General features: G+C 34.5%; 1 protein-coding gene across 1 annotated transcript in view; it reads right to left on the reverse strand.

Annotated features, from left to right (window-relative positions):
• Nucleotides 1–24529, reverse strand: part of LOC145263224 (von Willebrand factor A domain-containing protein 8-like) — a 207061-nt gene that overhangs the window by 172613 nt on the left and 9919 nt on the right. The window contains exons 3-9 of the mRNA XM_080120309.1: nucleotides 23678–23733; nucleotides 20530–20604; nucleotides 15408–15518; nucleotides 11950–12117; nucleotides 9075–9239; nucleotides 3306–3355; nucleotides 1004–1112 (exon numbers count right to left, since the gene is read on the reverse strand). Coding sequence (XP_079976435.1) covers nucleotides 1004–1112; nucleotides 3306–3355; nucleotides 9075–9239; nucleotides 11950–12117; nucleotides 15408–15518; nucleotides 20530–20604; nucleotides 23678–23733 — 734 coding nt within the window. The remainder of the gene's footprint in view (nucleotides 1–1003; nucleotides 1113–3305; nucleotides 3356–9074; nucleotides 9240–11949; nucleotides 12118–15407; nucleotides 15519–20529; nucleotides 20605–23677; nucleotides 23734–24529) is intronic.

A 24529-nucleotide genomic window follows, 5' to 3' on the forward strand; every position in this document is an offset into this window, starting at 1 on the left:
TTTGCAGTGCTATTCCAGATCCATGATCAGACAGATCTGTGATGTGAAATCTGACCAAACCCAACACCTTAGGTTGGAGGATTCGTACTGTTTAATTACTCTAAAAAAAGTTGTTTTTTTTTTTATTATTCAATTTTCACCACAAACAAGGCAGAATACCATTTTAAAAACTCGGGCCAAGTTTAATTTCTATAAATCATTATCTGTTGCTGCGAAGAAGGCGGGCTCCCTCTACCGTGCTAGAAAGCTACTTAAGCCTGAAATTATCTTGTACCTCTACAAGGCCCTCATTCACCTATGTATGTAATGCTGTTGTCACATTAAGGCTGATGCATCTGCTACTAGTCTCTCGTTCCTGGACAGGGTTCAAAAGACAGTCACCAACCTGATAGGTCCTGAACTATCATCTAAGCTTCAGCCTCTGTCCCATCGACAAAATGTTGCATCCCCCTGCCTGTTTTACAAGTATTTTAATGGTGAATGCTCTGACGAGCTACAAGTACTTGTATCCCCTCGACGTAAATACCTCCGACAAACCCGACAAGCAGCTAAATCCCACCTCTTCACAGTAGAGATCCCTAGGTGTAAGAAAACCTTCTACTCCAATAGTTTCTTCCCTAGAACTGCTAGACTTTGGAACTCTCTTCCGGGATTCTGATTCTCCGACTGTACTGACATGCAGAAGTTCAAGTGTAATGTGAACAGACATCTTGCTGCTCATCTCCCTTCATATCCCAGCAACTTATGTTCCCGATAGTAGCCCCCTACTTCAATGTGGCACTGTGCCTTGTTTGGGATGATAATTGAATAAAAAAAAATTACCTGTTGGATGCTTATTTGAATAATACAATAGGTTAAGTGATTTTCTTAGTTTAGAAGCACTTACAAGACTAGCAATTTCCAAGTTATAAATACTATTAAGCTATACACTTAACAGATTAGTAACTCTCTCTCTCTCTCTCACTCTTAATATGCCATAAAATAAATTCAAATAAAAACTTACAAGAATTGTAATAGCAGTTTCCAAGTTATCAATTGGAAAATCAGGAAGACCAAGATTTGTTGATTCCTCCGTTAACATGGTGGAAGCAAAAGACAACATCTGGGAAATTCTACAAAACAAAAAAAAATGAGCAAATCTATGTACTCTGTATTGAATTTAATAATCAAAGAATGTAGGGGAAGCTGTGCATGTAATTGTGAGGCAAGGGTTGCGCAATATCCAACCACACATATTTTAAACTGACCCTTAAAGAATGTGAAGAAAATGAATAGTGATGGAAAGATTTCAATATTTTTCCTGATTCCGATGCAATTACCGATTCTCTATTAAATTTCCGATTCCGATACAATTACTGATTCCGATTCTTTATAGATTCCTTTATATTGAACTAGCGAGGGGTACCCGGCGTTGCCCGGGGGTTTGGAGGTATGTGGGGGGAGGGGGGGTTAAAAAAAAAAAGTAAGTATGAGGATCGAACCCGAACCCTTGAGGCAAAGTTGTAAATTAAAGTGTGAAAAAAAAAAACGTGTGACGTTAACCATTGCCCCACCGCGAGATGCTAACGGAAACATGTTTGAATTTATTTAATTACTTGGTGCTCGTTTTAATGAGTTAATGGGGACAAGTTTGACTGCGGGATAGTATTTACTGCAGAACGTTTTTTTGGGGTTTCCCCCCCCCCCAAAGATGTTATAGGAAAAAGACTAACCCACATGCGGCGAGCGACAAATGTTGAATATTTATCTTCCCGAAATCGAGCAAATTAAATAGACAGGCGAGCTTCATTGTTAACTGTGAGATATTACGATTTATATGTGATATAAAAAGTTTTAAAAAGTTGTGAACCGACCGACCGCTTCTCTGAAAGAAGCCTTTTGTAGACACACAGAAAAAGCGGACACACATACATACATTTTCGCTTTTATATTTATAGATATGGAATTGTTATTTTTTTCCAATTACCGTCCAAACATATGTTAAATGTGCATATATATTCTCAAACGTAAAAATACTCTCGTAGGGGGGGTAATCTATCAATTTTATCTGGTAATTTAAAAATCAATAAATATTTATTATTTTATTATTACTACTAGCAGTGGAAGATTTTGCTTTAAACAAAATCAAATAAAAAAGACAATTAAAAGAATCGATTTTGGCATCGGAAAATAGGCACAGATTGTTCTGATTCCGATACCAATTCCGATTAATCATCCCACGACTAGAAATGATTCACAAACAGGAAAAGTGATCGCGAAGTAAGATATTAAAATATTGAATTTCAACCAATATAACTTTGGAATGTTTCTGTCAAACTTGAGAATCTGGGCGGATTTTCAAACAAAACCCTTTATTTACTTCACGGGGGTAGCATGCTCTCGTTCTGTCAGCCAAGACTGGATAAAGGTCCTAAGTAATTCGCAATTGTATTTTTCAGTGGCCCACACTGAGAATTGGACCGTCAACCTTTAAAAGAATAGGTTTATTTAGTCATAATAGTATAGAATTTAACATGGTACAGGAAGTGTTAATTCTAAATAATAGATAATATATACAGTAATAAGTAAAACTATAATAATAATTTAAAAAATCAGCTGTAAAGGTGACAAGATACGTTGTGAAAATCACACTCAAGATGAGAACAGTAGTCCGATGGATAATAATATGAATTACCAATCTTCATCTAAAAAATTCAGAAATGGTATTTTCAAGTTAAATTCAATTTTTACAATATTTCTGTTTATGAAATTGTTAGGTACTAAATATTTACGAAACACCCACCCCTCATATATGAAGAATGGGTAATAATAACGTTATTATTTCAGTGCGGTAACATAGATGCACAAGTAACCAAAAGTATCCCGGGCATGAATTGATGCAGGAATCTGATGATAATATCCAAGACGTGATTATCATCATTGGTTGCAAAATCATTTACTGTAAATGAATGGGTTCTTCTTCGTTATTGTAGCGAAATCCGAAAATTAATAAAATATTGAATTTTGAGTGAAACCAATGGTATCTACTGAATTGTTATGTCGCAGTCATGAACATATCCAAAAATTATGAAAAACAATAAGGTAAAAATTAATTATTAATGAAAATAGTTTTTGAAAACAATTAACGAAAATTGAGTTTTGCAAAAAAGAAACCGGAGAGTTCTAATTGTAACACAAGGGAGGTAAATCTTTTCTCAAAACTGAAAATTTTTGGCCAATTTAACAAAAATGTCACTATTATTGTTTTATCATAGCAAATACTTTTAACAGTGTTCAAATGATACGCTTATGTTTTGAATACTTACGTATTAGAAGGAATCTTTTGACCCACTTCCTGTAGAGCTTCTAAGTGTTCCTGACAGAAAAATAAAATAAAATTTAACGTCAAGGTTTTGGATAACGTACACAATTTCACAGTTTATATTAGTATTATGGAGAGGTTAAACAGGCTTTCTAGTGCAGATGAGATCAAGAGGTTAAACCAAATCAAGCTGATTAACTCAGGCTTAAAACTGGAACAATCTTGACAAGGATGAACATTGAGTGCATTATGACGTGTCAGTGATGTAGTGACCCATATCCCTCCTCTACCCTTAAAATATATAGAAATGAACATGGGACATTTTTAGTCAGTTAGAATTCAGTTCTAGTTTAGAATCAATGGTTCAAATCTGAGAGACATAGTCGTCAGTTATTCTGAGAGACTTGTCGTGGAAGCTGCAAGAGATAGCAATGTATGACAGATGAATCGATAGTGAAATTCCCACCTTCCTTCTAAGGATAGGCAGAGAACAGGAATGCGACTGACCATGAAATTACTTCACATACTTTTTATTTTTGCTACACTTTACCCGACGGGAAATTTCTTTACTAATTCTTTCACTTTAGTTGCTGAAAAATGATCGATAATAATTTTTTCTGTTGTTCTTGGCCTTCGGGCCGGGATCAAAGTGTTGGTCTTGTGCCTAAGTTTTTTGTTCATGTTCTTTTTTTGCCTGAATAAAAGATTTAATATCTCAAAGTGTAGTATCTGTTCTGCAGATGCTGCACTTAAGATAATTTGTACCAGTCAATGGAGGGGAAACCCTCTATACTGGGACAATTATTATTTTTGGTAAACAGAGTGCCCCCTTTTTGCCTACTTTTAGGGGAGCTGGTTTTTACCCCACATTAAAAACGGCCTTGTGCCTAATTTGCTTTGGTGGGGAAGCAAATAAATACAATAAAAGAAAAGTTTTTATTTTATCTTAAATTTTATAAGAAATATCTTTATGAAATTATAAAAATAAGTTTTTTTTTATTTTAAAAATTCGATCGTTCATCACCTCCATTCAGTCTCAAAAGACAAAGGATGTAGGGGAAGCTGCGCATGTAATTGTGAGGCAAGGGTTGCGCAATCTCCAACCACACCTCTCCTGGATCGGCACTGTTTGAGTCCAATGGCAAGGAGAAGTCCAGGATGACTGGAAACAATGCCGAGATAAGCGGAGAGTACATACAGCACCAGGAAGTCATAAATGGTAACCCATTTAGTATTGACCAGGTTCAATGTTGCTTAACTTTGGTGATCCAATGAGAACCAATGTGTAAATGTAATTTTGCCGTATACTTTTTTTTTTTTTTTTAATAAAAGCTTTTTACTTTAATTTATATAATAAATATATAGGTACTTGTACAGCTTAATCAAGACATTAAAAAATGAAAATATTGAAAAAAAAGTTATATTGTACATACTCGTTATGGAATGAAGTTCTCCGGAAAAAAAATTCACTTAATTTGATCGAGTAGTTTTTTGGGTTTTTTTTTTACAGAGAAAAATCAAATTTTAATGAGATTGATTGTACCGTCACCATTTGTTTATTTACAGATTCGAGGAGGGAGGGGTGCATTTAATCGAAAAATTGATTAACAAAAGAAAAAAATGATTAAAAAGGTACATATAAACTCTTTAAAATAAGTGAAAGAACACCAAAAACCTCAAATATTTATCAATCTATTTTTTCTGCCCATGTTTCAAAATAAATTTGACAAACTTTAAGCATTGACTGGAGTTATTTCCCCTGGCGCTCCCTCCTCGTGAGAGAAAAATCAAGATGGAAGCTATCCAACTGATCTCATTAAAATTTGATTTTCCTCTGTGAAAAAAAAAAAAAAAAAAAAAACTACTTGATCAAATTAACTGATTTTTTTTTTGTATGAAACCTTTATTCCATAACGAGTACGTACAATATAATTTTTTTTCAACATTTTCATTTTTTTTAATGTTTTGATTAAACTATACAAATACCAATATATGTTTATGAAAGTATAAAAATAAAATTATTGAAATCAAAATAACAAAATTTCAAAATTGAAAATCTGAAAATATTTCCGATTTTGATGAAAATAACGGAAATCCTCGTTGTATGAAAATGAAATCAAAATCCTTAATTTCTTCTTAAAAAGAATCCGACGAAAGGAACGTAAATTCTGTAACCATTTTCACCATCATGGAATTCGCGTTTCCTTCGCTCGACTCTTATTGCTTACTAACCGAGGCGCCCTACCGGGGAATGCCAACGTGGATACCCAGGCAATATTTGCTAGGCCAGAATGTGCCTCTTTCAGGGGTGCTAGCTCGACATCCCCACCCTTTGACCTTGCTGGCGTTTCTATACGCGCATTTTTTTCTTTCTACATCAGCACTTTTTTCCGTCTTCATCACTTTTCATGTGTGATCGTCTAATCTTGCTTAACTATGTGAAGAAGACTTCTCTTGCAGGAAAAACACAAGGAGGCGTTTGCCGAGTTTCTTCAAGGTTTTATTGGAGAGAATAAACTTAGGAGAGAGAAAGAGACTAAATAACTAATAATTATTTCCTTCTTAACTTAGTTTTCTAACTTGAGAAATACGGGATGCAAACAGACAAAGACTTCAGTTATATTCACCGGGATTACCTTATATCATTTTGCCACGTCATTTTCATCGGGCTTCCAACAGAGAGACTGACCTGAAAAATGTGATGCCATTCAAACATTTGGGATCGTTCAATTTTGTTTTGACCGCTATATCCCCTGCATTGTCCTTATATCACCTGTCTATGGGTACGATTATGTTTGCAGGTTAAGGTCATCCTGACATGCACTAAATGTGATCCTTGTCAAAATTCATACTAGCTAACTCAATCACTCCTGACATAGGGCCTTCAATAAGTAACACCTTCGTATTCAAATTAAAACCCACTTCTTTACTTCTTTTTCTTTCTGCAATGCCCGCATACAAGACGGCAAACATGTGCGCTGTTGCTTTTGTTAGTAGTTTCTTCTATTACAATTTGTGTACAGCCAAAAGCATACTTAAGGACGCTGAAAATAGAAACAAAAAACAAAAAAAAATTGGACTTACATTGAAGAGTCTTCTTCTTCAGCTATCAGACATCAAAACCCAATTAATTGTTGGCGTGATTCCTGACAATATCTAAAGATACTATCATCATCCAAAATGACCCTGCCTAGGCTACACATTCGCTATATCAAAAATTTTAATGATTTTAACATAATTATAAACATTTGGTGGTTTATTAGGTCTTCTTTGGTTATTGCTGACATCAATGATCCTAGCTCTCCAGTCCCTTTTTGATGAGATCTAGTCGTGTTTCCAGTGATCCTGTTGAGACTGCTGCTGCTTCCAAATGAGTTTCAACTGCCTTCATTACTGTCTAACATTCACAACAGTATAAGAGAATTGACCAAATGTACGTCTTCAAGATTATGATTTTTATGTTGTTTTATGTTTGTTTTGTAAGATGCACCCATGATATGGAAGGCAAATTTTGTCATCACGATTCTTTTCTTAATTTCCACGTCACTCTTATTATCAGATGTGATAATACACATCAAGTATTTGAGTGCATCAACCTGTCTAATGGTCTCACCATTACATTTGATATTGCATTTTAGTATTTCAGCCTTTTTGGAGATAACCAAAAGATAGCCCTACCATGTTCACAACTCGCCTTTGCCAAAGACGTCTGTATAGGCCATGTGCACCGCATAGACGATGGTCGAAGCCCAAAAGACATTCTCTACTGTGGACTGACTACTGGCAAAAGGAAAATTGGTTGTCCTCACTACGCTATGTCGACATGTGCAAACGCGACATGAAAGCATCAATCACCAAACCGGAAGTGGCGAAGTTTTAAATTAAGGCTAATCAGTAGACTTTCGAAAATATCGGCGAAAAAAGCGACCCCTCCTTGTAGAAAAGTGCCCAGTAAAGGGTGAAGGAATTAATGATTTTAGTCAATTTTTTCCATATTTCTCATCCGAAGTGTTGAACTTCAAAATGATACCGATCTCGTAAAAATTTGTCACCTCTGTCAAAAGTTTTAGGCAGACATATAAACATACATACATACATGCATACATTTAAACAAACAGGTGAGATTTATATTATAGGTATTGTCTTGCAAACATCTTGGTTGTTGCATTTACCACTAACCATCCTCCTCTCTATCTATCTAGGACCAAAAAAAAAAACCTCTCCAATTTAATAGCAATCTAGTAATCTGCACTATCAATCAAGCTCCAACCTCTGTCCCATCATCGCGATGTCACATCCCTCTGCCTGTTTTACAAGTACTTGAGTTGAATATGCTCTGACCAACTTGTGCTTCCTCAACATGCATACTTCCGACTAACCTTGCCAAACATTGCAATCCCACCCCTTTACCGTCGAGGTCCCTAGATACCGAAAAGCTGAAGTCTGCAACATCTGGAGACAAATGGCAATGAAAGGCGAATGTAACACCAAAGAGAGGCAGCGTGAAATCGTCAGTGACCATTAACTTTTAGTTAAGACGCAGTAGTATTAGTTGGGAGAACCTCTTTGGTTGTTGAGGACATGGGGCGTCGTTCTCATCTTGAGAATCGCCACCCCATGGGGGGGGGGGGGTATGTAACACCAAAGAGAGGCAGCGTCAGACCATTAGGGTCGATGTGATGCTTTTAGTTAACATTATTATTTTATCCCGGGCAATAGCGGGTAATTGAAAGATAGATGTTAAGATCTTATTCCAGGCAACACTGGTTAACTAAAAGATATATGTTAATATTTTTGTCCCGGGCCGACATCGAAAAAGAAAAGACCTCGCTGAATTCCAATTCTGTCAAAACATTTTTTTTTCCTTTCTGTTTTTTTTTGTTGATACACTTTGACACTTGAAACGGAATAAGTGCCACAGCCAAGTTGAAATGTCCGAACGAATTCAAAGCATAATTCGATTATTGATATTTTTTTTCTCTGATTTGAATTCGCATGTACGCATTGGTCAGGTTCAAAGGATGCGCCAATCGATTTGTGACAGATCAAAACAAGGATAAATAATTTCTTTGGAATTAAAATTTCACACACGCATTTGTCGGCTTGAAAGAATGTTTGTCGAATCAAATATTAAATGATTTGGTATGACTGAAGCTGAAGTCGGCAACATCTGGAGACAAACGGTAATCAAAGGTCTGACCACTAGTGAAAAGTCCATCACAGAACGGCAGAGACCAAAAGACTATTCAGTCAACAAAATTCAAAAGACCACAACACGATGCACCAACTTTCACCTGCGATATCTGCAACCGACAATGTAGAGCAAATATAGGCTTATTCAGCCACAGAAGACGGTGTTCAATCACCTGTACAGGCGCAACCCCATAGTCTTCTAGACTGACGGTGCCAACAACAAAGGTAAAACTTGTATTCCAAAAACCTTGCTCAAAAATCATGACCTCATTTGCCATTCATGATCGTTCGACTCTGTTCATATGTCACCTTTCTAAGGAGATGATTATGTGTTCAGATTAAAGCCAACATGACATGCACTAAATGTAACCCTTGACAAAATTCACACTAGCTAAGATATAAAAGATCCAGCTACAAACACATGTTCTTTACTTCTTTTTCTTACTGAGATGCCCCGCATCCAACACGCCAAACAGGTACGCTGCTGTTTTTGTGAGTAGTTTCTTCTATTACAGCTAATGGCGCCGTTTATGAGACTATACCGTTGAAAATAGAATTGAAGAAAAAAAAATGGATTTACCTTGAAGGGTAAAGCTTGTATTCCTCGGGCCTGAAATCTTGAGCGAAGGGGTGGATCAAGCGGGTTACCTTTGTAGCGTGGTACAGGCAATCCAAGGGCAATCACCCGAAAGTTCTCACTCACACGGACCAGTTTTAGTCCATCTAGTTCTTCTTTTGTGTGATCCTTAAAAAAAAGAAAAGAAAACTTTGATAATCATCATCATCAGTTTAAAATCATCATCATCATCAGTTAAACATCAGTTAAACATACTAGCATGCATTGACCAACTTTAGGAAATTGACTTCCCAAACTAACCTATCTCTGACCAGGTTTTCATTTATCCATCTTTCTCTTTAATCACTCCTTATTTTCCTTGACCTATTAGGTACAATATAATATTCAATGGAGAATTTGAGTCTGCAATAATAAATACAAAATCTGCATGAAATAAAATATATTTAAGTATATTTTATGATCACGCAATTTATTATTTATTTATTACTATCCTGGGTGCCTGGCGTTGCCTGGGTGTTCGGAGGTGTGTGTTGAGCAAAAAAAAAAAAAAAAGTGGTATTAAGCAGACAGGCTCAAACTTGTACCGTGAAGAAGGAAAAATAAGCAAAAAAAAAAAAACGTGACACGTTAGCTGGTAGTAGGAAGGCAGGCTCGAACCCATACCGTGAAGGAGGAAAAGAACGGGAAATAATGTGACATCTTTACTGTTGCACCCACCGCAAAACCAAAAATGACAAAGGTTTAAATTAAGACTAGTCAATCGAAAAGAAGGGATGATTTTTGAAAATATCGGCAAAAAAGTGACCCCTCCCTTTAGAAAAGTACCCAGTTGAGGATGAAGGAAATAATGGTTTTAGCCAATTTTTCAATATTTGTTGTCCGAAGGGTCGACCTTCAAAGCAATACCATCTTGTGAAAATCTGTCACATCTGTCAAAAGTTTTAGGCAGACATATATACATACATTTAAACAGACAGGTGAGATTCATATTATAGATTATTTATAAAATTAATAATTAATACAATAGTAATATTTAATATAGTAAAAAAATTTTAAAAAATGAATAAAAATAATTATGGTCTCAAATTGAGAACAGGTTTTTTAGAACTAGTGTATATATATATATATATATATATATATATATATATATATATATATATATACACACACTAGCAAAAGTACCCGTTGTTGACAGAGTTCAAAAACAGCCTACAGAAAATGGACTCTGATTTATGAAAGTATGATAGATTATGAAAAGGAAGGGTTGTAAAGAGATAGCTTCGAATTTGGGGGTATCAAAACCAAACCAAAATATGATGAAAGTAAAAATAAAATAGATAAACCCCATAATTTATTATACCATACCTGTTCACACTGAAACACTTATCACAATATTCTGTGGATCTATATTAAAAAACTTTGTTAAACTTTGTGACATATTTCCATTCTATGGAAGTCAGGCACGAACGAACACCCAATAATTTTATTATACCATATTTCTTCAAACTGAAACATAATTATCAAAGTATACTTATGCAGATAGATATGAAAAGTTTTTATTAAAGTTTGTGCCTATTTCCATTCTATGGAGGCCAGGCACGAATGCAGACCCCACAATTTTATTATACCATCCCTATTTAAGTTAGAACATACTTATCAAAGTATTCTTATGTACATCTATATCAAAAACACTTGTAAACTTTTTTTTTTAAGTTTTAAATTTTTTATTTCCATACTTTGTGGACCAGGCGCGTACGCAGACCCCACAATTTTAATGAATCATCATTATGCCAGATCAAACATACCCATTCCTGTGTCTCGATACATCTTCTATCATTATATGGGATCAGTTTTCTATAATAGTCAACCATATAGGAGCCTATTCGTGACCAGACATACACACAGACGTTCAGCTTTATATTATATATATATATATATATATAGATAGATAGATAGATAGATAGATTTTGCTTTCACAGTATATTAATGCTCAATTATGAAATATCATAATTTCGTAGCTTACTCCTTAAGTCAACTCTTTTGGCTTAAAACTCATTGGTATATGAAAACTTACTAAATTACACGAACTCAGTATATTACATATAAGTATATATATATATATATATATATATATATATATATATATATATATATATGTAAGAGTGGAACGATAAAAATGTCACCCTAAGAAAAACACTACAGCTTTATTTTAAAACTTTTATTAAAAATATCAATTCAGGTAACTTGATTATGTAGTAGAGCTTATATCTATTCAATGTAGCCACCTCCAGCCTCAATCACCTCTCGATACGGGCTAAAAACTGGAAGTATGCTTTTTCCACAAGCGCCGGCGGGAGCTCAGCAAATACTCGATACAGCGATCAGGCTGGCTTTGGTGTTGTGGGAGGTCATGTTGGTGATGTTCTCAATGTATGACCAAACAAAGTAGTCCAGCGGGTTCAGGTCGGAGGAGGACGTGGGAGTGGGGGGTACAAAGTTGTAATATTCCTTCTGAAGTCGAGCCCGAGTCTCTTTGGACTCGTGGGCTGACATCCTGCTGTCACACTCAGGGTCTGCCAGCAGCCACCTGATTGCACCAGGGCATCACCACACTCTTCAGCACATCCAGGTACACTTTGTGTTGAAATTATATTTCATTGCTTACAGAAAATAAAACTATTTTCCCAAAACTATTTAATACTGCATAAAATAATTACCATTTACAAATCTCTCTCAATTGTTTTGTTTTTTATTTTTTGCAGCTGATGCCCCAAGCGCATTTAACCCTAATTTATAGCCATAGACAAGTTGCACCCTCTTGAAAAATGTACAAAAAAAAAAAGAAAAAAAAAAACAGCGTCGTCCTCATTTTTCTTACCTGTAAGAGTTGATCGTATCTGGACGCCGCCACCAGAAACTTTCCATCATCGAGCTGCATTTCTCGATTCTCTAAAAGATTGTTGAGGACTGGCAAGACGTTACGTTCAGCCTTTTCGATGCCTTCTAATACCAACACGCGACCTTTCACGGCTGCTTCTACGGCACACTAAACAAAAAATAAATGAAAATGAATTTGAAAAAAAAAAAAAAAAACAAACAAAAATAAACAAACAACAGAAAAATGAAGATAAACAGCAAATTATTATCGTTTTCTACCTCAACATCAAATGGAATTTCCATAAACAGAGTTTCTTTCCAAGAACTTTCCACCTGCTGAACACATTACCACAAGATTGCTTCACTGAGAGCTACAGTATGATCATCTTCAATTCCAATGAATACCTTATAGTGTAGTGGAATGGGGATGAAAATAGATGATAACATTTAATGCTACTAAGACAAAGCTCCTTTACTTTAACAATTATAAAGAACCTTTCTAGCCATAATAACCTCATTATGAATAATCTATATATAAAGTGACCTTGTGTGTGTAGAATTGTATATCAAACTATTCTTTCAATTTTTGGTTTACAGACTTGAAATTTAATATATACTAGCAAGACCTGTGAAAATTTCACAGTGGACTCATTCATATATAATATAGTGATGTTAGCATTCTTTAGATGTTCAGCGTAAATGGAGATGCTCTGATATTATTGTAGCTCTTTTGTTAAAACTACAAAGGTATTTATCTAAGCTAGCAGGGATGCAAGGCGTACCCTGTTTGTAAAGTACACTTAAATATATTTTAATTCTTGCAGATTTTTATATATTATTATAGAGTTAACATTCTATCGATTTTTATATATTATAAAGTTGCAATTTCAAAAATAAAAAAAATATATCCATGACTTGAGTGCATCAGCTTGAATTAAAACCGAAACCAAAATTTATGAAAAAAATATATGTATAAATATATATAATTTGAGTTCCTTCAGCTATAATTGAAACCGAAACCAAACTCATGAAGAATTCTTGGTAAAATTATTTATTACAAGAAATTGAAATCCATAACAATTAAACGACAGTCACTCAGATGTAACTGTGACACACAAAATAAATAACACACACACTATCCTATTAATATATATATATATATATATATATATAAAATAAAAATTACAATTATGAGTTATATATTTGGATTTTACCGTCACTGGATTATTTATCTCCCACCAGACTATCCATTCATGTGTAATCACCTTTTTCTTCACCATATTCCCTCTGCTTCACTTTTTTTGTTTTCAAGTAAGATCTTTGACTTACTTGTTGTTTCATCAAATATTTTTGCATGCAAAATCCGATCCCGCATTTTGCTAATTCCTACCCTCTGATGAGAAAGTATTTCTTCGAAACTCCGCGGATTAAGGACTATCCACTTATCTAATGTTTCCTTTTCAGATTAAATATGTTTTTAACATGTTTTATTAACTGTTTGCTCGTATTATATATATATATATATATATATATATATATATATATATGTATATATATATTCAGACTTGTGTAACAAAATCCATTTGGTTTTAGTCAGTAAAATATTTGGTAAAATTGGAAATCACCTTAAAGTGCTCCTTTATGCATGCATAAATATATATTTATACGTTAAATTGTGTTAATTTTTAAAGTTTTGATGTCCATCTGTCCTTAGCCCAGATGGTAGCGAATAACAGTTTTAATCTGGATGTGTTTAGATACGTCTGCTTATATTTTTGTTCATTTATTAATATTGTTGGGGCAATTAATCAGAATCAGAAAAATCGTCAAGCTCTACTCCCTATTGTCATACTAAGCTTTTTTATTTGGTTGGGATTAATATGTAAATATTGATATTTATATTAGACTAGCGGGGGTTACCCAGCAATGCCCGGGTGTTTTGAGGTGTGTATGGTTTTGGGTAAATCCAAACTCCCTGGGGGGGGGGGGGTAAATTTAAAAAAATATGATTTGGTAGGTGAGTATGAGGATCGAACCCTTGAGGCAAAGTTGGAAATTAAAGTGTTAAAAAAAAAAAACGCACGACGCTAACCACTGGGCCACCGCGACATACAAAGGAACACGTTTGAATTTATTTATTTAACTATTGACAGGTGGCAACAATAAAAGTTAACTCTGCTGCTTCTATGTGACCTAATTATTGAGGTCAAATAGAACAGTTAACTTGTGTTTGACTGTTTTTTCCCCCCAACATATGTTGGGGAGGGGGAAACCAGCTCCCCATTTTCCAGACTGATTAGCAACTGTCTGATATAAGAGCACTTTGTCCCCACATTGATCAAAGCTTATTGCTTCTGGACGTTTCCCGGCGCGATGCCGAGAACGTTGTTCGTTGTTAACTTTGAATTAGTCTCGCTTTTTATACGAAAAAGCCCAATCAACACGCGAGAAGCCAAAATAGCAATAATTTTGTAAAAGTCGATGTAAATAAATCTATACACTACGCGCTTTCCTAAATCCTAGATATTATTATATGGGACCTATATAAACAGTTGTAAGCGATCGTAACGAACCCGGGAGCGTGTGCGAAAGAAGCCTTTGCGAGACATACACAAAATGATCACACACATTTTGCCTTTTATATATATAGATGAAGTTTACATTTGCTTTTGTCTAGTAAACTTTTCTTATCTACTGTCTGATTTATATATATAAATATCAATTACAATAGAAAAATGTGAGCATGAAAAGTAATATGGTTAAGCTTATACATGGAAATGTAAAGGACTAGTTGTAAAAACTGGAAAAGAAAAGGACAAGATATTCTAGTAAAAAATATAATAAATTTATAACTTAAAATATTGCAGCATTAAGAATTGATTATATAATGTTATAAATTGAATTTTTCTATTGTAAGCCATGATTTTTTCCAGACTTCAGTAAATTTACTTGTTCTTTGTTTAATTTCAGTCTTATTTTTTGCCCCCATAAACGTAACATACACATATGTAATAACAATGTACGGCACTCGTCCGCTTTCAATAAAATCCCCCCAATTATCTCCCTTTCATTCTTTCATTCTATCTGTTTCACTTGTTACTTCTCTTTTCGCAAGAGCAGTGAATTGGTAGCAATAGTAGTCACTGAAGCAACGTGGTTGCTATAGAAACCAGTCATAAAAAACGTTGTTCACATCTTTGTTTTTTTAGGATTTTGAACACCAGTAAATTCATCATAATTTTGTTTTACTGAACAAAAATTGAAAATTTATTTTCACAATATAGCTGAGAAGGTGACCAATAAACTGTAATAATTGTTTGAAATTTAGTCAAAAAATGAGTGAGCGGTGAAGCTTTAAAGCAGTTCTAAATGACTGAAACTGCCACTTAACCATATATTCAAACACGGTAATAATATATATGTAAACACAATGAATTGCTGATGAAGATTTGCAAGTACCTGATCAACATATCGTGCCGTACCAGCTAAAATTTCTCGACGTTGTTTCAAGTCGGATTCCGTGGTGTCTCGGGAAAGAGAGATGTACTCAACTTCACGTTTAGTCATTTCCTAAAGAAGAAGAAAAAATAAAAATGAATTAAAATTCCTTTCAATGAATAGAAACACAAAACTATTGTATTTAAAAAAATATACTTTTTAACACAAATGCTGTTTTTGTTTTTATTTTTTTTTCATTTTCACCCCAAACAAGACACAGTGCCACTTTGATGTAGGTGACTCCAGTCGGGGACGCAAGTTGCAGGGATACTATGTAGGGAGATGAGCAGCAAAACGTCTGTTCACATTACACTTGAACTTCTGCATGTCAGTATAGTCTGGAAAACAGGAACCCGGAAAGGAGTTCCAAAGTCTAGCAGTTGTGGAGAAGAAACTATTAGAGTAGAAGGCTTTCTTACATCTAGAGATTTCTACTGTGAAGGGGTGGGACTTTGCTGCTTGTTAAGTTTGTCGGGGTTGTTTGTGTTATTAATAATTTCATTTACACCCAATTGCTCCATATTGTAGGTCTTTATAATAAAAATTGACTGATTTTTTCTTAAATTTGTTTATTAAATTTGATACAGTTTGATGAAGTAATAAATAATTTATATTTAAAATGTAATTCTTTGTCCTTTGTTTTTTTTTTAATGGTTTGTTTTTTAATCACATTCACCCCTAACAAGGCATATTGCCACTTGGACGTTAAGGGCTACTATTTGGAACCAGGTCTAGGAAAGATTAACAAGATGTTGGTTTACATTACATTTAAAATGTTGCTCTACATTACATTTAAACTTCTGCATATCAGTGCAGTCAGGGAAGCAGGTAGCAGGAAGGGAATTCCAAAGTCTAGCTGTTCGAGAGAAGAAACTATTAGAGTAAAAAGCTTTCTGGCATTCAGGGACCTCAACAGTGAAGAGGTGAGATTTTGTTGCTAAGCAGGATCAATGTTTTGTCCTTAGCAACGTTAACTGCCACACTAGATGGTCTTGGCTTTTACAGATCGCTTGTACAAAATGGAAAACAGGGATTGAGCCTCCATTGTTGCCACTGTTTCTTTGCCAATGGTAAACAGGTCATGGACATTCACATCCTTATTTACATCGACAACTCAGATTGCAGTTTCTTCCATTTGGACCATACAGCTTTCAATATTTGATTTCAATGAATTTTTCGATTTCAATTCAAACTTTTAGACAATAAATGATTTATTAATTGTTTGATTTGACTTTCACTCTTATTCAATTTAATTTTATTGAAAATGTATTTTATTTTACAAATAATAATAGATAACATCACTGATTATGATTTGAGGGGGGGTGTAGTCAGTAATAATAATTTTCAAATACAACTTTCACAAATTGTTCAATATATTCAAATTTAACCGACTTTTTGGATTTCAGTATAATCCATCCAGACTTCAGAATCCATAATTTTCGACCATACAGAGTACAATTTCATTAATTTATTGATTGATTTTAATGCCACTCTTTTATTCAATTTAATTTTATTGAAAATGTATTTTATTTGACAAAAACATTTTTTTTACATGTGGAGTAAGGCTAAAAGGGGGAAGGGGTTGATCAACTTTATTCCATTTCAGACTGCATGAATAGAGCAGAAGTAAGAAAAGAAGCAAAATGAGGAACCAGCCTCTGTCAACCCATTACTTCTGTACTTTCTCTTAATACAATTTCTTGTTACTTACTTTCTCTTTGTGTAATATATTTTCGTTAGCTATGTGTATATGTTCATATATTTCTGTGTATAGGATTAAACCCTAAACTAATTAACTGATCATTATAAATATATCTCTATTCATACAAAACTAGTAGGGAGACCCAATGTTGCCTAAGATTGAACGATGATCAATGAATGTTTCAAACTCCCATATCTTTATTGTCGTCGAAATCGGTACTATCGACCATTTTTTCAAATTGATTGATTTCCTACACTATTTGGAGACCCTTCACAATGCACCTGGAGGAAGCTTCACATGCTTCCTCGCATTAACTTAGTCAACAATACATTGCACTGTAGAGAACTTCCTATTGATTTTATAAAATTATTTTTATATATAACGGCTTGAATTAAAAGTTTAAAATGCAAAAGTCAAGTATCATAATTCAGTTGTGCTCTAAACAGAAACATTTATTTTGAACATACCCAATCATATTAAAGAACCTACTGATGTTATGTAATCATTGGGTAATGCCAGGTAGAAAACATTTATTCAGTTATCAGTTTATCTATCTATATCTATCTGTCTGTCTATCTAATTGTCTGGTGGAGTAAACAATAGATTGAATCGTGGGAAACAATAAGTTCAGTGAGATGCAGGTGCAGAAAGGGTCAAAGGGTAATGTTGTGACAGGTATCAAACTCTGTGACTGATCAAGTTGCACCGGAAGGTATGCAAACGGGGGATCAGATCTGATGTGTCAGGGGTTCTTGGTGGAATAAACTGAGTTAATTTTAGTGAGGTGATTTCAAGACGTCAAAGAGACAAGATGGGTTAAACCGGCTCCCCACTAGAAGGCGACAGTTTCCAAATGGATGCAGAGAAACTGCAAACTAAAGATTGTCATTCACTCTAGTTTCTGCTGGGACGAAATGCCTGGAGAGTGAATAAAAAAAATATATAAAAGCAACCATTCGTCTTGGATTCTTGTCTTGCATGCGTCTTTGTTATAACAGAACCAGCATCGCAAATCCTCCCAGAAGAAACATTAGCAGACGACAGGTACGTCGTTAGGTATATATTTACTAGCAGGAAGTGTTGCTCAGACGTAAAATACGCTTAAATATGATAGTTTAATTTCATGTAGATTTCGTATTTATTATTATAAAGTAAATTCTCTATCGATTATTTCATAATTATATCATGCAGAAAAAGTCAAAAGGTGATGCTGTGACAGATATTAAACTCCACGACTGATCAAGTTGCACTGGAAAGTATGCAAACGGGGACCAGATTTAACGTGTCAGGTTTTCTGGTTTGAATAAACAGAGTTAATTTTAGTGAGTTGGGTTAACGACATCAAAGAGACAAGATGGGTTAAACAGGCTCCCCATAAGGGAGAGAGGGGGGGGTGACAGTTTCCAAAAGATACAGAGAAACCACAAGCCAAAGGTCGTCATTTACTCCAGTTCTGCTGTGAAGGAATGCCTGGGAGTGAATAAAGAATATATATATATATATATATATATATATATATATATATATATATGAACACAGCGTATTGTGGTCTTGTCTTGAAGTGTCTTTGTTATAACAGGTTCCATCGCTCCCAAGATGATCGACGAATTTTCCAGAGACCTAACAGAAGACAGGTATGTCGTTATGTATATGTTGCTATATGTTCTGACACACATGCACCCACATTAAGTGACAAGACAAGCACAACCATTAAGACTATTATCATACACTAGACGTTAAACAAACAGTTAAATAAGAAGTAAATACACAAATAGATGAGTGACAAACAGCTCAATAAGAACGAGGCTATTTCATTATATAATTGCTGTTGATTTTATATGTTAGGTCTTTCTCCTTGTGTGGTAATAAAAGTTCTCAAATGCACTGGTGATGTTAGGCTGTGTAAGGCGTCAACTTTGGTAAAAATCGGCTGTTCCTTCTTTCATTGGACTTTCTTGATTATCGATACTTATCAAAGATGTTTTGAGACCAAAACCTATCTAAGAACACTGCCAGATACATAAAGTACATTTCTGTGAAATTTCATTTATTAATATAAAATTAGTTGTTACAACTGTTACAATGCACATTAAAAAGCACAAGTGTTAAATGGAAAAAAAAAAAAAATTATAAGGTGTTTATTTAGAATTACACTTATGAAAAAAACACAAAAAAAATCATGTAAATTAACAAAGTATTTTTTTTTTAATTAACAAAATTAAATTCTATGAGGAAGTGGGGAGGTGGCCGTGAGTGGGCATATCGTTTTAAATTCAATGCCGACAGTTTAATTCGACTACAGAAATTTTGTTTGAATTCAAAATAATTAAAACTTTTCAATTGATAAAAATTGTAAAATTTGATTTTCTTAATTTAAAAAACAAAAAATAAACATTATTTTCTGCGATTTTTGGAATATGACATCTTAGTTCTGGTGTTATGTGGCCAGTAGTGGATAACGCAAGTTTGGCTAGAACAACATAAGCGTCATAGGTTAAGGCTGATAAACTCAATGACATGGTGTCAACCCAACAGACAAGTGCAGAGTTCACGATTAGTTGCTGCCACTAGCAATTGGGTTGAGAGCCAGCTTACACTCCGCAACCTCAATATATAAGGAAGGGACACGTGAGACCTTTAGTCAGAATGAGAGGAATAGTCAGAACTAGGGTCAGGTCTTGAGATTCCGAAGAGAGAGTCAAGATGAGGAAACGGAAAAGAAGAAAGAGATCTGAATCGGTTCAGCGATGCAGAGGCCTCCCAGGAATTAGAAAATAATAATAAACAAGTTGTGCTTTAGAAGCATACATGGTTTGATTTCTAGATTGAAATGCAATCGTCCTGATAGACACCGAGTGAAGAAAGGAAAAAAGGGATCTCCTTAGAGACTGTATGCATGTGACACTTATGTGCGCACACAAAAATGGACAATTAACAGCCATGTCATAGTTTATATACACATCATACAAATAATATAGACCCGGTACGCAGGTCCTGGATATGACCTTAAACTATATCCGATGGTGAAGCCCCAGCTTGCAGGCTTTGGGGACTGTGAAGCCACCCCTTAATTGCCATTGCTCCCAGGTCCACTCTGACCCAGAGTGGTAGTACCTGTTAAGGTCCCAACTATGGATTCAATAGAAACCAACTTGAAAAAAAAAAAAAAAAAAAAAAAAAAATCAAATATATTCTATTAAAAAAATTTTCTTCAAAATCACTGGATTCAGCATTAAATAACCTGAAAGGGGTTGATATGCCATAAAACAACACTGTGACAAGTACGTACATCATAAAGAGTTTTCTGCATTTTTTTTTTTTTTTTTTTTTAAATCAAGCGTAATTTTAAATAAGCACTAAACATAAATACGACTTCTTTACCAAATACATCATGGCGATTTGTCGACGCAACGGACCGGGAGAACCAATCAGAAAGACATCTTGACCCAGGAGATCCTGTTGAAAACAAAAAAAAAAAAAATAAATAAAATCACAATAAAAGAATGCATGACCCCTTTTTTCTTTACCCCTTTTTTTCTTTTACTCCTTTTTTTTTACTCCCCCCCCCCCCAGAGTGTGTTGCCACTGGGATGTAAGAGTCTACTATTTGGGATCATGTCTAACAGAGATCATGGGAAGTTGAGCAGCAAGATGTCTGTTCATATTACATTTAAACTTCTGCGTGTTAATACAGTAAAGGAAGCAGGAAACAGGGAGGGAATTCCAAATACTAGCAGCCTGAGGGGAGAAAAACTATTAGTAGAAGATGTTCCGACATCTAGGGACCTCAACAGTGAAAAGGGAGATTTTGCTGCTTAACGAGTTAGTCGAGAGTATGAACATAAAGGGAGCACAGGTTCTATGAGTTCATCAGAGCACAGTCCATTAAAATACTTGTTGTAAAACTGGCACAGGGATGCAACATTGCAGTGATGGGACAGAGGTTGGAGCTTGGTTGACAATGCAGGATCTATTAGATTGGCGATTTTTTTTTTGGACCCTGTCTAAGAGAGAAAGACTAGTGGTTGACGCATCAACCCATACTGGTGCATAGTGGCTTTTTTTTTTTTTTTTACAAGGTAGTCACCACTTATCAAGGCCCGAAGGCAACTTGAGGATAAGGGTTAATGAATGTAAGGTGGTAGTTAAGTAATCATTAATTGTGTAGATTGGGTAGAATTTCGATTATTTAATGGGACGACTCAACAAGAACTTGTTTACATTGGACTTGAAGGCTACTATATTGTAATCAGCCGGGAAGCAGACCAATGAAACAGTGTTCCACATGTGAGCAGTTCTAGGAAAGAAACAAACTTTGTTCATAGAATTAGGCAAAGATAGAATGGGGAAAATTATTGAGAGTGATTGTAGGTAGTTGAGTGTTTTTTGTGAAAGTTTGGCAAGAGGGGTCATAGATTGGAGCTCAGACGAGTACTTGCCATGAAAATAACGATAAAGCAGAGACAAGCTTGCAATGTCCCTTTGTACAGTCATGTATGAATATTTTTCTAGCATTGTAAAAGGGAGCCCATCTTCTTTCCAGCAGCTTTGGCAATGACTTCTAGGTATTTATCTGTGAATGTTATGGGAAATTTTAATTTTTAGTAGTATATGGAGATGCATGCAAGACAGAAGATGATGATATGGGCATGGTGAAAGAATGAATGAGAGTTCTTGGGTTAGTAGACTAGTAGAAGTAGAGCATTTAAGTTGCTTTGTTTTATAGTATATAAAGAGAGAGAGAGAGTTACTGATCTGTTAAGTGTATAGCTTAAGTGTATTGATAACTTGGAAACTGCTATTACAATTCTTGTAAGTGCTTCTAAACTAAAAGAATCACTATTGTTTTACTCAAATAAGCATCCAACAGTTTAATTAATTAGGTACTCTATATATATAATAAAAATGTTGCAGTTTTTCCTCTCTGGACCAAAATAACATAGGTTTGCAACAACAGATGCCAAATACAAATTTCTTATGTCCAGCCTATTAGCCACTATCTTATGTAACTTTATAAAGACTTTTCTGACACATCAAGGTGTTCAAATAAAATCCTAGATTCCATCCGAGGAGCTACACCAGCACAATCGCATTAAGCTACAGAGGAAGTAGTCCTGATTTTTACCCCATTGCTAAAATCCTCCTACTGATCCCCATAAACGTTCTTGCATTAAAAAAAAATTTGTCGCAGCTTTCTTTTTTAATAAAAAAAATATTGTCAGATCAAGCGTCTTAAATTATGAGATGAAAAAAAATGAACGAATCTCTTAGTGAAATGGAGTTGCCTCCCTTTGCATAGTGACAAATTGTAAAACAGCACCAAAAAAGTTTTTGTAAATTGCAATTATTTTTTGTTTTTATTTAATTTTTGAAATCCTTTGAGATGAGGTTTCATAATTTGTGCATTCATTCTTTTTGCGGCCTGTTATCCTCATTATTATAGTTGTTGTTTCATGTTTTGTCCACCTCATCCCCTGCCCTTCGTCAGGTGGTTAACCATGACGAGACAAGAATATCAAGTCATGTAACTGTATCCCTAGTATAGTTTTTGTTGCTTCACCACGTTTTGGCCTGCTTTGAGTAGGATTGGAACCGCTATCTTCAGACAATGCTCACTTGGAACCATAGAGACTCAACGCCTCTATCCACTGTGCCACGGGTTTCAATTCTACCCAAAGCATGCCGGAAGATTAGTTGACCAAAACGTGATTCAACAAAAACAATTATGGAAGACATTAATTACTGGGGATAGAGTTACGAGACTCAACATTCCTATCTCATCGCGGTTAATCACCTGAAGAAGGCCAGAGGATGAGTTGGCTGCAATGTGGTGAAATGCTATAAAGATGAGGATAAGAGTCTGCAAAAAATTTAATACACAAATTATAAAGCCTCATCTCAAAGGATTCTAAAAATAAAAAAATATATAATTATTTTTTTATTTTAAATATTATTCATCCGGAACAATGGCAATCAAGAATATACCAACCTTATGTGTTTTTGTTTGTAGTTTTTCTAAGATTTAGCTGAACAAACGTGCATATACACAGACCACTGCTCTTTATAAAACAGACTAGCATGGCTATCCAGCGTTGCCCAGGACCATATAAAATAAAGAGAAGAAATGATGTTGAACTTGAACATGCCTGCTATTCTTAAAATATTGAGCACTTTTGATGACTATCGCTTTCTATTCCGAGCAAAACAGAGTAGATGATTGTTTTTGTATAAAAAGAGTAGACCAACACACAGTTGTTTTTCCTGGGCAGAAACGTCCTTCAAGCATATCTACTCTACTCAGGATATTGAGCACTTTGGATTGACAAACAACAACTACGAAGATGAGGACAACAGACCACACAAAAAAAAAGAAATGAAGCCTCATCTCAAAAAAAAAAAAAAAGAAAATGATTACACAAATTATGAAGCCTCATCTCAAAAAAAAAAAAAAAAAAAAGAAAATGATTACGCAAATTATGAAGCCTCATCTCCAAAAAAAAAAAAAAAAAAAAAATACAAAAAAACTTACTTTTTGCATTATCCATCTCAAGTGTCGTAACATCACTTGAGAACTGTTTGCAGGAACTGCAAGGGAGAAAAATGGTTATAGAATATTCTGGAAATGGCAGAAATGATTGAAACATAAGCATCACAAAACTGGCAAACACTGTTCAAATTCAACCAAAGTTTGATGCAGTGAAATCATTCGCTTTTATCCATCAATCTTGTTAGCAACCACATCCGCACTTTTTCTACAAGTAGCTGACAATTAAGGGATGGAAGTCATTTATCAGTGGTGTCTTTGACACATCCCAACCACATCCCAGATATTAAAAATATTTTGCATCTTTAACATGTTCTAAGAACAGTTTTATTTGTTTATCCAAGTCCTTTAAATTCTTGATAATGCTTCCAAGAGCTTTAATATCAATTCCTATACCTTTAAGTGAACACGCATTAAAAAAAACTCACAAATGTAAAGTTTGTTTATACCTCATATGTTTTAAACACCAACAACAGCACACCTTGGACTTAACAACAAGGATTCCACTTGCAAAAAAAAAAAAAAAAAAAAAAAAAAAAAAAGCAGGTAATAGAACTCTTACACTTTCTGAAAATGGACCCGTTATGGTTCGAAATATATCAGAAATAGTTCAACTTTAAAAAAAAAGAAAAAAGAAAGAAATAGAATTTTTTTTCCTTCTTTTAATAGAATATTTTGCACCTTTAACATGTTCTAAAAACAGTTTTATTTGTTTATGCAAAGTTTTTAAATTCTTAATAATGGTTCTAAAAGCTTTAATACCAAGTTCTATATCATGAAAAATATTCACAGTAATGTTCACTAATTTTTTGTAAATTCTTTATTTACATGAAATAA

This window comes from Euprymna scolopes, chromosome 38 (assembly GCF_053919585.1).
Source record: "Euprymna scolopes isolate OS-2025 chromosome 38, ASM5391958v1, whole genome shotgun sequence".
Lineage (NCBI taxonomy): Eukaryota > Metazoa > Mollusca > Cephalopoda > Sepiida > Sepiolidae > Euprymna > Euprymna scolopes.